The following is a 16,453-nucleotide window of genomic DNA, read 5'->3' on the forward strand; positions in this document are numbered from 1 at the left end:
TAATGTGTAAGAGTACCACAGGTCATAAGTTGAAACTAAAGCATGTTTGAAACAACTTAACAACTTATAATTTCAACTCATTTAAGTTTTTCTGCCTAAAAAGACTTTTTTTTTTTAGTTGTTTCCAAAATAAACGTAATGTTTGGGATCTAGCTTAAATTTATAATTTTTTTCTTCCTTTCAGCTGTTTTAATATGTAAAAGCTTTTTTTTTTTTCATCCAAACAAAATTAATTATTTTTAAACCACTTATTCACAAACTTACCCAAATAAAAATTTATTCTAATTATAATCAATTATAAAAAATAACCAGTTATACATATAATCATTTATCCAAATGATCTAATTTTCACAGTTGTCCCAAACACACCCAACCAGGCAAGAATGCATTGCATTGCATTTCAAACTTGATCAATTCAAGAGTACTTCAACTCCTGTGTATAATATGTAAAGGCAAATGTTAACCAATGCCTTTAAGGCACTGATTAAGAAAATAAAAGGGATAACAAAATAGAAGAGATAAGTTTTTTATTAGGATGTGCAAAAATGTGCTCATATAATTTCAAATAAAAAAATTTCCTTCTTAATTTCTTAACCAATGTTGTTAACATGATCCATATGTAAATAGCTAAATGCATGGAAATTCATTGACAGTTTGTACAGATCATATAGATATCAATGCACAGCTGGAAAACAACAAAAATGGAGAGGAACTAGCTTTTTCCATTGGTTGACAAGGGCATTCAAGCTGAAATTTTCATTTTCCCTTGAAAATCCATATCCCGATAGTAGTGCCATTTTTTGTATCTCTGCATTCCATTTAAAACAGGTCTAAGCCGAGGAGCAGTAGTGCACGTCAAACAACAACAACCTCTTAGATCCTCTGCACATTGTCCGCAGCATCTGCATGACAAAGGCTAACGTGTTTGACATATGAAAATCACAAAATGCAAAAAATAAGTCTGTTGAAAAGAAGACAAATGCAACAGAGAAAGGAACCTTACAGAAAAAGCAAATTACAATCAAGATTTGCACAGTTCCTATGTCTCAATTCACTGACTTCCAAACTACATACGTAGCATTTTGCAAAATTATCATCTCCAGAAACTGGAGTTGACTCTGCTTCAGTTGTGGCCCCGGTATAGTAAATAGAAGGAGGGAGAGATAGACGGGAGTCAAATACAAATAAATTTCCTACCCATTCGGCAGGGCCTTCATTCTTTAGATAGTGAGAAACACCTCCCTTCAGAGTATACAAATTCTGAAATCCCTGCTGCCTGTCACATGACATCAAAGCAATGCACCAAAATTAACATATGAAAAGGGGGAGAAAGCGAATGTGACTTCAGTTCCGTGAATAAACCATTTTTCCTAGTCAATAGAAAAGACAATAGGGAGGTTGGTGTACAAGTATAAGGAGGCAGAGGTTATAGTGCTTAGGTAGAGAAAAGCAATACTCAAAATAAGACTCTATTAATATGGTGTGTAATTGTTAAGATTACATATTACTCTGTTATTTATGATGATTAGATAGTAATTAGTGATTTAGTCCTTATTACTCATTATTAGATTGATCCTATGTAATCAATACTGATCCTATTTGCTCATCATAAATAAAGGCTTAGTGTGATCATCCTTGACACAACATTACAGTAAAACACAGTTATAGTAATAATGTGATATAATCATACAAAATATTAACCCAGCGATCCTAGTTATACTAATACTTAGGCCAAGTACTAGTATTACTACTATAGAATATTGTCATGAAATTCTGAGGTACTCTATTCTAACAAACTTGACAAGGGTAGCATTGCTTTGGCCATTGAAAGGGATGTGTAGCTTTGCTAAACAAAACCAGTGATGGTGTTTACCATGTTTTTACCATAAATCATTTAAAAGTTTAATAATTTTAGAAGCTGATGGTTGAACTTGGATGGTTATATATACATTGCAGAGTGAAATGCTTTCTTGCATAAAAGAATTGCAGAGTGCATCATATTCCATTGTTTGAGATTTTAACAGATATGTGACCATGTCTTGAAAGTAAAAAGATCTACAGAAGTTCAAACTAGAAAGATTACGAGTTTTCTGAAAATAAAAACATAATGCCAAAAGAAGCAAAAGAAAAATATATAACTATGGAATAATAACTGGTATTACTGACTAGTGCCCTTAAAACATTAGTTAAGAAACATTTAATACACTAATAAATGTTTTTTAATTACTAAGAAAGAAAATATTAAATTATATTTTGTGTATCAATATAATACACAATGTTTTTAAAATCAGACCAATCATTAAACCGATTAAGATATTGGTTCAAGATTCAATGGTTCAACAGTGGTCAAACCATAGCCGAGCTGAAGTTAATAAATAATAATTACAATTAAATAATACATGAAATAGTATAAAAGAAATATAATATCACAACTTTACAACACTAAAGACTAAAATTAAACTACTATTTTATAGATTCTTTAACATTCAAAGTATACACATAAGTCCAAATCAAATATATCATAATACTTAGGTTTAAGATTCATTAGTACAAATCAATGTCCATTTGCAATAACAAGTTTGCATCTAGAATCAAAATGAAAATGACAAAATATCTTAGATTGATTTTTATTTTTTAAGAAAAAAAGTCAAAATTACCTCCTATTAAACATTTTTCACTGCCCCATTGTTAACCAGTTTTTGATATGTTTTTTTAGTTTTGTGACTAGTTCTTCTCAAGGTTGGTTCTATGGTTTATTTGGACTAGACACTGGGCCAGTTCACCGGTTTTCCAGTCAAACAGGTTTGCCCAATCCTGTTTTTAAGAACATAAATAATAAATGCTTTTGTTTGTATTCAATACTTTCTACTTTTGTTTCCTAATCAAAGTATCAAGGCCACTCATTAGCATTCTCTAATAATGCCTACCCAAAAGAAAAGCATTCTCTAATAATAATTTACCTTAGTATTGAAGAATATACATCACAGCGAATCCCTCCAGTGCAATACATCAATATGTTTGCTTTTTCTTTATCTACATTTGATAAAGGATCTGAAGCAGTGATCTAAATAGGGCATATCAAAGAGGAGTGCATTAAATACCCATAATGGGGAGATAAAACTTTGAATTATTGATTCACAAATCCCAACCTATGATCTACGCAAAGCTCATAGCTAAATGAGAAAAAATCTCTATGAAATCAGAATTGAGTCACAGCAAGAATGCCACATCCATCATAACAATTTAATAAATGAAAAGAATGTTCTTTTTTCAGTGAACAACAAAAATTAGAGATAAAACCAAGATTTTCTGACATTGATAAAAAAAAAAGTCATACAACTTGATGGCATGTTTCAGCTTATCAAAAGAGCATATCAATCCTGAATCAGTTCACATTAGGTCCCTGACACATCAGATAATGACCCAACCTCTTCCCGAGACAGACCAAATGAAGTGTTCCTAAAGCAGTCCACACTAGGTCGCTGAGCCCCACGAAAATGTCCAATATCCCACTCATAACCTGAATAACAGCAATGAGACTGTATTCATCCTTAGAATTTATAACTAGGAAAACTAAAAATATTTTAAAACAAAAATATAGAGATATTTAAAAACATGAATTGAAGATATCAACTAAGAGCAGAAGAAACAGATGCTAGGTCAGCCAAGTCTATTCCAACATTTTTCACACGTGTATTCCCACAAGGGATACTCCATGTATGTTAGTCATTGACAGGCCCTTCCATGAGTGTTATTTATAATATAAGTATGTCCAGATTAGAAATTTAGAACTAAGGCTAGAACCACACCTGCACCCCTTTTAGGTAACATGAGGAGACAAGCCATGTTTACCAGTTAAGGAGCGAAATCAGGTTCCCTTTCAGATAGACAATTACAATGAATGTCGCTCAGGTTGCCCTTGATTATATGACTAATGTCCTTACATGCTAAAGGTCTGCTAAATCATTCTGCTCAATCCATGGCTTTTAGTGTCACTTTTCTTGTGAAATTTTGCTAATTACATAGCCTGATCACTTGTTTGTACTTGCCATTGCTGCTTTTCCCAAATTTGCCACTATTTCAAAGTTCCATTGCATCTGGTGGCTTGATTGTAGATAAGGTGGAAGATGGTCACTGGAAAACCATTCACATGCTGCCACTCTCACAGCTGATGCTTGGGCACTTATCTAGTCAACCTTTTTTTTTTTTTTTTGCTCAGCAAAAATAAGTAGCATATATATAAATGAGTACCAGAGGTACTGTAGATACATAATGGGAGTGGATTAACACCTGGTTCTGAATGCCAAGATACATATGATAAGAACCAAGCTGAACCCGAGGAAATAGAATACATTTACCCTGCACTAATTATTTATATTACTTATATTACTGCAGCTACCATCCTTTCCTAATTACAAAAGGCTGCAGTGAGATGAGAGGACCAGTGATTGAAATGCAGGGTGAAACCCTTCTCCATAAGTTTAAGCCATGTCCATAGTAGAAAAATCGCATCTTCCATCACTTTACTTCCTTCAAAGGTTTGGTTAGCAAAGATCACCCCATTTCGATGCTTCCAAATGGTCCATGTTAGCGCTACCCACCAGCACTTCCATCTTATTGCTTTAGTTCCAACAGCAGACCCACTTACATGTTGCAGAAAATGGTCCTTAGGATTTTGTGGGAATACACCCCTTGTGTTTACCCATTGCAAAGACTCCCACCATAAAGGGAGGGTTTTGTTGCAGTTGAAAAATAGATGTGCTGCATTCTCCTCCGAGGTGTTGCATAGAGGGCACCTTGGGTCATTTAACTCCACTTGTCTACTTCTCAGGTTGGTTCCAGTTGGTAATCAATCTCTAATGAGCCTCCGAGCGAACACCGCTGCCTTGGATGGAATCTTAAGCTTCCAAAGATCCATGAAGATCCGATCTTCATTTTCCCCCATTTTTTCTGCCAGCAGTAGCTGATACGCTGTTTTTGCTAGAAAATTCCTGCTCGGGTCAGCCTTCCATATCCATGAATATGCAGTATTTTGGTGAATTGTTAGCTGTGCTGTCTCCTCTAGAAAATCAGCCGCCATAGCAATCTCATTTTCGAAAAGGGGTCTCCTCCAGCTAAAGTTCCATTTCTACCCTACAGCATTATGCCCTCCCATACAGTTGATGGTTTGTTGTTGTTGATTTGAAACCTGGTACAGTCTAGGGTATTTTGCCATTAGTGTTTTGTCATTGCCTGCCCATGAATCTTCCCAAAATCTGAACTTGTCTCCACATCCCACCCTCCAATCTATCTGATTCCTAAGGACAATTGAGTCCCGCTGTTGGTTGATGGACATAAGGTCCTTCCACCATGGTGAATGATAGCTGCTTCTTCTTTTTTCATCAAGGGATCTCCATCCGCCATACTTAGAAATCAGTATTCTAGACCACATCTCCCCTTGGTTCTGAAATAATTCCCACCTCCACTTTCCAAGCAGCGTTGTATTAAACGTCCGTAGGTCTCTTATACCGAGTCCTCCTTTGTCTTTTGGGAGATACACTGTTTCCCAATTGACCCACACAATCTTCCTTTGTTTCCTTCCTCCACCCCACAAGAATCTACGTTGAATATTTACCAGCTTGTCCACAACTTTGTTGGGTACCCTGAAAAAAGAAAAGAAATAGATTGGAAGTGAAGTTAGGACTGCATTAATGAGATACCAATTGAGATACCAAGGATATATGTTTGTGTTTCCATGTAGCTAACTTTGCCTCACACTTCCTAATGATAGGATTCCAGACCACACTACTTCTTGGATTTGCCCCAATTGAGATACCAAGATAGGGAAATGACAAGGACAGCATGCTGCAATTTAGGAACTCGGCGGCCTCCCTCCTCCATTCTTAAGATTTGCCAATTGCCCCAAATCGACTCTTCGCAAAATTAATTTTGAGCCCTGATGATAATTCAAAGCATCTGAGAATAGTTTTTATAACCTTCACGTTCTGCATTGTAGCCTCCCCAATGAAAATGATATCATCAGCATATTGTAATATACTAATTGGCTCCTTATTCTTGCCCACTAGAAAGCTGTTAAAGCATTTTTTATCCACCGCTTCTCTCATCAAACCTGTTAGACCTTCTGCAGCAATATTAAACAGTAAAGGGGCTACGGGATCCCCTTGGCTAAGGCCTCTTTGTGGAGCAAATTCATTGGTAGGGCTACCATTAACCAGAATGGAGATCGTTGCTGAATGGAGACAGCCCATGACCCACTGAATCCATTTATTGCAAAACCCCAAACACTTCATCATATGTGCTAGGAACTTCCATGAAACGGAATCATATGCTTTTTCATAATCTACTTTAAACACTAAGCATGATTTTTTACTCCTTTTTGCCTCCTCTACTACTTGATTAGCTATCAATACACTATGCAGTAAGTGTCTTCCCCTTATAAATGCGGATTGTTTCTCATCAATGATGTCTGACAGCACCTTCTTCAATCTGTTTGCTAGCATCTTGGCCACTATTTTATAGACACAACCTATTAATGAGATAGGTTTGTAATCGTTGAGCGTTTGAGGATCTTTCAGCTTGGGGATCAGAGCTATAAAAGAGGCATTACCACCCTTCGGGAAGATACCGTTGACATAGAATTCATCCAAGAAGCAAATGATGTCAGGTTTTAGTGTCTCCCAAAAGTGCTTGATAAACTTGAAATTTAGGCCATCGGGTCCTGGGCTTCTCTCACTGCCACAATCCCATACTGCCAACTTTATTTCCTCCTCATGGAATCGTCCCACTAGTAAATCATTTTGCTATGATCCAATCCTCCGAAATCTGGTGCCACTAATTTCTGGTCTGTCCAGATCAGGTTCACTAAATCTAGACATGAAGAAATTACAGATTTCTTCTTTCACTCTAATTGGATCTTCAACCCAAGCTCCCTCAATGAGCATTCCATTGACTGCACTACTCCGGCGGTTAGAATTCATGAGCATGTGGAAGTAACGTGAATTGCAATCCCCTTCTCTGATCCATTTTGACTATGCCTTTTGTCTCATCAGGGATTCATGCGACTGTGCCGCTGTCCAAAGATCCTCCTGCAACTTTTCACGTATTGCCAGTTCTTGTGTAGACAGCTGTCTACCGTTGCTGCCTGCTTCCAACTTGTTGAGATCATACTCGATCTGTTGTACCTTATTAAATGTGTCTACGAACTGCTGTTTGTTCCACTGCTTCATCCTTTCCTTGAGTTTCTTAATTTTTTCTTTCAATGAGTATCCCCCCACCCCCTTATTTGTAAGTTTGTCCAGCTCCCTTTGACTAGGTTTTCGAAAGTTTTGTCATTCAGCCAACAATCGAGAACCTTGAAGGGTTGGGGACCCCAATCAACAATTCTGGATCTAAGCAAGACGGGGCAGTGATCCGAGAAGTTTCTATTCAGGATGAAGGATGTACTTCCAGGCCATTTAGATATCCATGCATCGGAGACAAAGAATCTATCCAATTTGTTCTTTGCTGCCCCATTGGGTCTATACCATGTGAATTTTCTCCCCACACACTGTACTTCTTCTACTTCTAAGTCCGCAACCCAGTCATTGAACTCACTAATGGTATTGTCGTCCACCACCCTCTAAGACACACTTAGTCTCTCAACTGGATCTCTAATGCTGATAAAGTCTCCCAAGATACACCATAGTCCACTAGGGTCAGAGTTTTTGAGTAGCTTGACATCTTCCCAAAAGGCACGCTTGCTGGAAGCATCACATGGTGCATAAACATTCACTATATATAACTTTTGCATGGCCTGAGTCCACACACCCTCCAAAAAAATAAAACCCCTTCCAGTGACTCTCCTTTCTACTTTATAGACTTGGTCATTCCATATACAAAGCAATCCGCCTGCTGTGTTTATCGTAGGTTGTGATTCCCAGCTCAAATCGGTGTTTCCCCACAAAGCTTGACACATGGTTTTGTCAACATGTTCTTCTTAGTCTCCTGTATGCACAGCAAATCAAGATGGTGTTTCTTTACCAATTTCCTGATTGCTGACCACTTCACCCCTCTACTTAGCCCTCGAACATTATAGGATACAATATTCATTGGTGATCAGACCTATTTCCCAATGACTCTGCTTCCTTTTTGTCTTTGATCTCCATTGCTGATATTTGTTCAATGATTGTTTTTTGGGCTGTCCCGCAAGTCATCCCCAACTCCTTTGTCAGTTCCCATTGAGCTGTGGCCTCTTCTAACAGGTTAGCGGTGCCTTCGTCCCTGGTTGGTGGTGTTAGCTGTTGTTGGCCGTCTGAAGATGTAATTTCTTCAGATAAGGCAGTTTTCCCACTATCATGGGCCTCCTTTTTACACCACCTTTTCCTTGAATAAACCTGCAGTGCACTAGCTGCCTCCGCTTGCTGCTCATTATAATTATCATATTCGCAATCATGGTCTTGAGGGGTTGTATGGCTAGTAAGGCCCACATTTGATTCGGGCCCAATGCACTTCACGTTGAGATCACGTGAGTGTTTAACTTCAAGCTTGTGTGGCCCGTTGTGGCCATAAATGTTGTCCACCTTCTGACCGTAGGTAGGGTCAGCCGTGACATCTTCAAGGCAATTTTCCGATGCTACCCATTGATGAGCTGGTAGCTACTTTCCTATTTCCCGCAACCTTAGCTACTGGCCCTGCAGTACCTCCTTCCTCTTCTCCGCAACCTTCAGGTAGCCTTCCACAGGCTCAGTTTCTTTCACCTTCGCACCTCCTGTTCTGCGCGAGACATGGCTTGGGCAGTGTGCCCTGCTAACGCAGTCCTTACCCATTGGGTCATCGTCAACACTGCAACCACTGGGTAACGATACGGACTGCCGGATAATGCAGTCACCATCATGTTTGCCAGCGACTGGTCTCGGCGAGATGTCGCTCATCCACGACCGAGGGGTGCCCGTGTCACCATTGTCAGAGATGATTTCTTCGGATGACCCCCAGCTGCTCCAGGGATGTCGAACGCACGACATCTCTGCACTCCAGTTCTCTTCCACAATGTGAACTCGATGGATATCGCCGTCAATGCGTACTGCTACTGAGTGTTGAATTGACGGTGGCCATGGTAACCTATTAGTAAGAGCTCAAGTGTGCAAACCATATGCACAATTTCTCAATTAACTTCTCTTTCAACAGTCAGGTCGACTAAAAGTTAGTATAAACAGTCCACTCGTGTAAATTATTGGAAATATTCTCCTCCAAAAGGTTGTGAATTAGCAATTTTTCCAACAAATCAGGCAAGCCATTTACAATATGTCAATGATCATAAGGCTACCAAATCTAAGATTAACTCACAATGATAACTCTTTAAAATTGGTGTTCAGGACCTCTTCTTTTAAGGAGAAGTAATTATAAAAAGACATTTTATTAAAGCACCAAACAGTCTGAAACCCAATTAGAATAAAATATAGGATAATAGGAAACAGAACAAGGGGGAAGTTTAGATGAAATTAAGGAAATAAAGGTAGATTCATTCTGGAACTATAGAACCTATACCATTTCTCACATCCAATAGAATGTAATTTCTGTTTGAGTTATCTTTTGCTGTAAGATCAGTTTTATTGATTGATTCCAATCTATCTCTCCATTCTGAAGGTGATAAAGGTATTGCCCGCATTGAAGGATCAAGCAATGAAAGATGTGACATACCACCTTCAAACTGTAGACAAATGAAAGTCATAAGTTGATAATATTGTCTTAAAGCTACAACTATACATTCTAAACATAAAGATATGAAGATAAAAAAATGTATAAATTTATTCATTTGTTATAAAGCTACAGCACAGGGAAATCCTAGTCAGCCGACGAGATTTGGTCGCCCCCCCCAAAAAAAAGGATCATAACTTCAAAACCGAAAGAAAATAACAATACAGCTACGCCAATCCTATCAAACTTAATTTGTAAAAGAATATTTTATGGTATAGTAATATAGTTTACCTGTACTAATGAAGGCTTATAACGCAACTTCAATGTTGGAAAGGTATGTCCCTTTTCTGATGGAGATATCTGAACCAAGATGTCAGAAAACCTGTTATCCTTTCTTAACCAGTTGACATACGTCATAGCATCTTTTGATGGCCCGCTATACTGCAGTAATATATCACATCAGAATTACATATTTGGACCGCAAAATACTGTAAGTAAGTCTCGTAGCTACGTTTATAAACATTGTTGTACGCTAAGTAAATATTTATAGTTATTATTATCATACATCTATGATACACAGATCCGATACATATCTGATATGGCGATACAATTATTTAAAAAATATATAGGATACAATAAGTGTAAGATACATACATATTTAAAAATTTATAAAAATTCATAAAAATCACCCATAAAAAGAACAATTTTCATTTTTGGTTCATTAAGAAATGGTGTTTCTATATTATACATACTTATGTGTTTCATATAGTTGTATTGGATTTTCATAAAATGGTTTAAAAGCTTGGATACTTCACCAATACGTATTAGAGCAGTATCTAAAGAGTATCAGTATACGTGAAGCAAATGGAGTTATCGGTGTTCCATAGGTTTGGTTACTTTATCAATACATATCGGTGAAGTATCCAAGAGTATCGGTATTGGATACGTATCGGACACAGATACATGAAGCAGAATGAAGTATCGGTGCTTCATAGTTGTACATTCACTTTCTCTTCTACCTTATTTTCACCCTATTTTTCTTCTATCTCTTCGATTTTCATCAAAACTATCATTTTCTCCCTCTTTCTTTATTTTCGATTTTTTTTTCTTTCTTTCTACTTCTCTTATCCATACACCCATACACCTAAAAAATGGGGTGTAAGTTCACCATTTTTCATAATTATAATGCAAGCGAACTCTCCCATGTAATGGACATCACGCTTGGCATTTCCAATCAGGTTAAACAAGAAAATATATCTTTCTATGGAGATGCTCATGACAGAATTGCTAACCAGTACATGGGCAAAACTGACCTGCGCATTAATACCTTGTTCATTCAAATATAATCTTCCATTGATGTCAAGACCCTGTTTAAAGACAAAAGTTATACTGGGAGAAAAAGTGGGATTCAAAATTAACTTCGAGTCAAAGAATGAAGTTGTCTTTATCAGCTAATGACTTCAAATTACGGTAAGGGTGAATGCATTCATAAAGAAAATGATTTTAGTAACAGCTATATTTCCTACTATGTTCAGAATAACAGAATTAATGTATAAATTTTCTCAAGCACTAGGTGATTGGAAAATTAAAATTAAAGCTACAAACACAATGTAAAATAGAAAGAGGTAATAATAAAAAGAAAATGAAAGCGAACCTCCAATTGCAAGAAAGAACGGTGTTTGTCGACTTCAGCTTGTGGGTCTTGGATGAATACAAAGTGGTAGAAATTGACGACCACGAAATCAAAATCCTCCCTTGAACTTGAGGGCTGCGTTAGTGGCAGTGCAGAGGGTAACAGCTTACGATGGGTAAGAGCGAGAGAAGAGGAGTTGCTGAATTTGAAGAGAGGCTTTTGGAATTGCAACACAAGACTTGTGTTGGAAAAAGAAGCAGTAACTATAGGAGCGAGAGCGAGTGCATGTGCATGTGCACCGGACCCAGACACAGAGAAGACCTGGCTGCACCACCTCATCCTTTCTTGCCCCTCTATCCGATGCCACCGTGACCGAGTCTGTGAATCAGTTGTTAACAAAATCTTGGATAACAGCTAAGGCCCAAGCCCAACTCATGTTTTCTTTGCTCTTTACCTGCCTTTGATTTTCACACACCTCTCTTTCGTCTTCCCCATCCTCAACTTTTTTGTCGTTTATTATTTACCAAACAAAATCAAGTTTCCGTTATATATATTACACAATGAGAAAAAAATCATTTTGTAGTGTGTTGAAGAGGTGTCAATTCATGTTATTTCACACTGTATAACAAAAACATATTTTTGTTGTGTATTGATAAACTCAATTTTGGTCTATATTTTTATGAGGTTTCACGCACTGTTTTACATACTTTTGGCACCATAATGAATGACTTCTATATATGTATTGAATTGGAGCAAAGTTGTAAAATCTCAAAAGAGCATAAAAAAAACTCAAAGAGCTGATTTTCCACTTCAGACAACAAGCATACACATGCCTGTCAAGAAGCACGCTCGTGCATGTCAAGAAGCACAACCTGTGCTTAGACCCCCACTTTTGAGAGGACTCCGCTTCGGAAAGAAGCATGGTCGCACATGTTAATATGCACAACCGTGGATATTTGGACGTCTGCCAAGTCCAATAAACTTATAAATAGTCATGTTTTTAGGTTTAAACATCATTTTACACTTTTTGAACTTTATTTTTTCTCTGGAGCATTTTGGAAACTGTTGAGGGGACTACAGAACAGGAGGAGCAAGAGAATACAACGGGAAATTTATAATATTAAAATAACCTGATGTAACCAAAATATAATTAAATATAAAATTAGAATATTTAATGTTCATTCAATAAGAATTTTTAGTTATTAGACCAGATGGAGAGAAGACAAACAATTCAAGGCAGAGGAAGACTATAAGAGAGGTTATCAAAAAGGATCTCGAAATTAATGGTTTGGATAGAAGTATGGTACTTGATAGAACATTATGGCGGAAGTTGATCCATGTAGCCGACTTCACCTAATGGAATAAGGGGTTGTTATTGTTGTATTCAATAAGAATTTTTTTAAAAAATAATGATCGACATCAGTCCAAAATTTAATGGACTGTTAATTTAAAATGGTATATCAATTTAAGTCATACGATCATTCACGAAAATACTTTATTATGTTATATATTTTCTAAAAATAATTTATTTTAAGATGAAAAATTGAAAATAATCATAGTGGAATTAAATATGTAATGTTAATTTATTTATTAAAAGAATTGAAATCGTTGATTGGAATCAGTCTAAACTTTGAATGACTATTAATTAAAAATAAACTATTAATAAATAAAAAGACGAATATGTACACAAATATTTTAATATGGCATTTATATAATAGAAAGTATTTAATATAAAATTTGCCTTTTGAAATTAATTAAATGTGAAATATATTTTAAAAATTATTTCAATTTAAAATAGAAATAATCAAAATGCAGCTAAATATAGAATGAAATATATAATGTTCATTTAATTGTTGAAAAAGATTGAATCATTGACTGACATAATTCTAAAATTATAATATATTTATAATTTAAAATGGTCAATCAATTTTTTTATTGACATTTATGGATTAGCATTTGTCCAAAATTTAGTGGACTATTAATTTAAAATCATCAATTAATTTATTTTCATAAATAATCGAATATGGAAAATAATCATATTGCAATTAAATATAATATAGAATGTTTATTTATTTTAGTGCTTGAACTCCTCTTGAAGACTTGCAACCTTGTAAAACCTTAGCGAAAAATAATAACCGACACAATGTAGTGTGTAACCTTGAAATATTTAATGAGGGCACTTTTAGATAAGATATGATAACGTGGTTGATCCATTCCACGTGGTAGTGCTAGGGAAGAAGCAGTAAGCACTGAGCTTGAAGTAATAGATGGACAGCAGTCGCAATTTCTTGCTTAGTTCTCATGTGGCGCCATCCCCACCCGTCAAAGTCAAAGCACAGGAAATTCGGGTATGCACCAACCGCACCTGCCGCAGACAGGGCTCATTTCAAACCCTAGAAACTCTATCTGGCCTCGCTCCTCCAAACGTCGCCGTGAAGTCCTGCGGGTGCTTGGGGCGGTGCGGTGGCGGTCCCAATCTGGTGGTCCTGCCTGATGGCCTCATCGTTGGCCATTGCGGGACGGCTGCTCGGGCGGCGGAGGTCATAGCGACTCTGTTTGCCGGAGCTGGAGGCCATGACCCAAAGACTTGTTTAGATGCGCTTGCTTTGAGGAAGAGAGCGGAGATTGAGTTTGCCAAGCGAAACTTCACTGAGGCTGAGCTTCTACTCTCACAGGTAAGCCAACCAATCTTGATTCTCCAATTTAGTGAGATGCTTATTGGTTAGGTTATGATTGATGCATGCAGGCTATAGATTTAAAACCATTTGGTGGCATACATATCACTTTTAAATGCAGGTTTGTTAAACATCATCAATGTGACTGGTTGGTTCATAACCATTCCCTGTCAATTCCAAATTCACAAAAACATATATTTTGACTCGCAGGTCATTTGTAAGGCTGGAATTGGGCAACTACTCTGGTGCCCTCGAAGATGCTGAAGAGGCTTTGGCATTGGCTCCCGGTTATTCTGAGGTGACTCTGATTCTTCTATTCTTTCCTACACATTTGAAGTGGCACTCACACTGGCATTTCAATTCGTCAATTGCTTCTGATCCTCACTGATATGAAAATGTATGCTTTGGAATTGGGATTACATCGTAAGGCACCCCTTTAAAGACTAGTGGTTCATGATTGATGTCCGTATAGAAAAAAAGAAGAAAAACTTAGTTTCTGTTGAAAACTGTTTCCTACTCACCAACCAATTTCTCATCTCAAATCCTTTAAGTTTTGAAAATTGTTTCCTAGCAACGAAGAAACAGAAACAATTAAAAGATATTTTCCTATCCTCTTCTTCTGTTTAAGTGCTCAAGAACAAACTTTTCTTTTAATGTACAATAAATGCAACAAGATTTGAACCTAAATCAATTTATGCAACTTTTGAAGAAGTTAAATGAGGCTTTCTTCAAATGTCTAGTGCACAAGTTTGTTTTAGTTTATTAGAGAAAATGAATAAATTTATCCAAATAGTTCATTGTTAAATTTACAGCCGTTTGTATAAAGTCTAGATTGGATAATTAATGATGTGCTGTCACTGCTAATCACATCGTATAATCATTTAACTTTTTCTTTTTTCTTGGGGAAAGAACGCTTGCTGCCTTGCGCACCCTAAATAAATATGTTGGGAAGGTTTGAGTGATGAAGGGTAGTATGTGAAGTTAATGAAAAAATTTGTGGAAAGGTAAGGTGCAACTCTCAATAGGTTGAGCATTCTCAGCATAAGCATTTTGAAAATTCCATCTTGTTTTTTAAATCAGCTAAGTTTCTTGACCCATTGGAGGCCCACCTTTACATTTAAGTACCTGAATGCTAACTCAGTCACCTATGCACCCTTCCCCAGCTTTAGGCAGTTGGTGAAAACTAATACCTTTTGATCGTTACTGAAATCTCATGATAAAATGTCAAAGCAAGAGATTTTGGTCCTGATTTTACCTCGATACAATTTGCCTATCACCAGCGTCGGTATGTTCATTTTGCATTTGTATTTGCTGTGCCTATGTTTAACGAAACCGTTATTCAGTTAAAACTTGTGATTTAACGGTTCTTGTATAATTTAAATGTACTTTGTTGTTTATTTTATTTTGTTATTTCACTTTGCAGGCTTATATCTGCCAAGGTGATGCCTTTTTGGCGTTGAACAAATTTGATTTGGCAGAGCAGTCATATTCAGCATCCTTAGTTATAGATCCTTCGATTCGTCATTCTAAATCATTCAAGGTAGCATTTAATCTTTGATTTCAGCTATTCTATCACGTGTATTTATTTTAGCATAAATAAGCACCTGTGGTTTTCGGGAAGGAAGATGCAACAAAACTAATGAGTGAGAACAATGATTGTATTTCCCGTGGATTTTGAGTTATGTCGAACATTAATCTAAATAATAAAAGTAAACCTAGAAACAAATGAAAGAATATTCACTTCTGGATTAATATACTCTCAAGAATCTCATATACGAGGAAAAACTCGTATTTTTTTATGACTTAATTATAAAAAGGTTGTCGTATCTTGTAGTGTTTTTGAGAACAATATTGAGTCATTTCTGCTCGGTCTCTTCTTTCTCCTGTCCATTGTGGTGTTGGTGTATCTTGTTTGGGTTCGCCTGTTTTACTAATTTGAAGTGGCTATTCTTCTGGAACAATCGTTGTTCTTTAAATTTGTGTTTAAGCAGGCTCGGATAGCAAAACTTCAGGAAAAACTTGCTGCTGTCAAGACACTGTGAGATCTAGATAGTAAATGAAGGTCCAGTTAATTCAGATACAGTGATGTCAGAAGGAATAAAATTTTTATCAACTGTTTCCGGGCATTAAAATGCCATTTGCGTTGTATTTCAATTTTCTGGTCTCAAATATCAATTGACTATTTTTATTATCGTAGTATTTTAGAATACGACAACCAAAGGAAATGGTTTTGCAACCATTAGCCGTGGAATTATTACAACTATGAGCAAATAGAAAATGAAAAGAAAGAAAGGCTCCGGTGTATAGAAAGGACCTGGCCGTTTCTAAAAAAAATCATAGAAACGATGAAATCCACCCATTTTTTATATATGTCCTAATTTGTTTACTATTACTATGTTTTTTGATATCTAGTATCAATACAATTTATTATTTGAATATTTAGAATATATATATATATATATATATATATATA

General features: G+C 36.4%; 2 protein-coding genes across 5 annotated transcripts; one reads left to right on the plus strand and one right to left on the minus strand.

The window, feature by feature from the left end:
* Positions 1–536: 536 nt before the first annotated feature.
* Positions 537–11,759, minus strand: LOC114413760 (rhodanese-like domain-containing protein 8, chloroplastic). Of its 4 annotated transcripts, none has more exons than XM_028378309.1 (8): positions 11,327–11,759; positions 10,986–11,039; positions 9,964–10,113; positions 9,523–9,685; positions 3,429–3,520; positions 2,961–3,064; positions 1,004–1,276; positions 537–916 (listed from the first exon to the last, which is right to left on the minus strand). In XM_028378309.1, the coding sequence occupies exons 1-8, from the start codon at positions 11,642–11,644 to the stop codon at positions 874–876; spliced, it is 1,197 nt and encodes a 398-aa protein (XP_028234110.1). In that variant the 5' UTR covers positions 11,645–11,759; the 3' UTR covers positions 537–873. The 4 variants fall into 4 exon arrangements, with proteins under 4 accessions (XP_028234110.1, XP_028234108.1, XP_028234109.1 ...); XM_028378307.1 differs by having other exon boundaries at positions 537–902; positions 11,327–11,748; XM_028378308.1 differs by lacking the exon at positions 10,986–11,039 and having other exon boundaries at positions 537–902; positions 11,327–11,754.
* Positions 11,760–13,489: 1,730 nt separating this feature from the next.
* On the plus strand, positions 13,490–16,354 carry LOC114413761 (small glutamine-rich tetratricopeptide repeat-containing protein alpha). The gene is made up of 5 exons (XM_028378311.1): positions 13,490–13,980; positions 14,052–14,101; positions 14,191–14,278; positions 15,404–15,520; positions 15,972–16,354. Exons 1-5 carry the CDS (start codon positions 13,573–13,575, stop codon positions 16,020–16,022), a joined length of 714 nt encoding a protein of 237 aa, XP_028234112.1. The 5' UTR covers positions 13,490–13,572; the 3' UTR covers positions 16,023–16,354.
* Positions 16,355–16,453: the final 99 nt, after the last annotated feature.

The sequence above is a fragment of the Glycine soja genome, chromosome 5 (genome assembly GCF_004193775.1).
Source record: "Glycine soja cultivar W05 chromosome 5, ASM419377v2, whole genome shotgun sequence".
Lineage (NCBI taxonomy): Eukaryota > Viridiplantae > Streptophyta > Magnoliopsida > Fabales > Fabaceae > Glycine > Glycine soja.

Excerpts from the sequence above, each read along its gene's own strand:
- LOC114413760 (XM_028378307.1), bottom strand. The coding sequence starts at position 11,644 with ATGAGGTGGTGCAGCCAGGTCTTCTCTGTGTCTGGGTCCGGTGCACAT. Across the intron at positions 11,040-11,326 it reads GTTCTTTCTTGCAATTGGAG|GGTCTTGACATCAATGGAAG; the intron begins GTTCGCTTTCAT and ends GTCTTTAAACAG. Across the intron at positions 9,686-9,963 it reads ATAAGCCTTCATTAGTACAG|TTTGAAGGTGGTATGTCACA; the intron begins GTAAACTATATT and ends ATTTGTCTACAG.
- LOC114413761 (XM_028378311.1), top strand. The coding sequence starts at position 13,573 with ATGGACAGCAGTCGCAATTTCTTGCTTAGTTCTCATGTGGCGCCATCC. Across the intron at positions 14,102-14,190 it reads CATATCACTTTTAAATGCAG|GTCATTTGTAAGGCTGGAAT; the intron begins GTTTGTTAAACA and ends TTTGACTCGCAG. Across the intron at positions 14,279-15,403 it reads TGGCTCCCGGTTATTCTGAG|GCTTATATCTGCCAAGGTGA; the intron begins GTGACTCTGATT and ends TTCACTTTGCAG.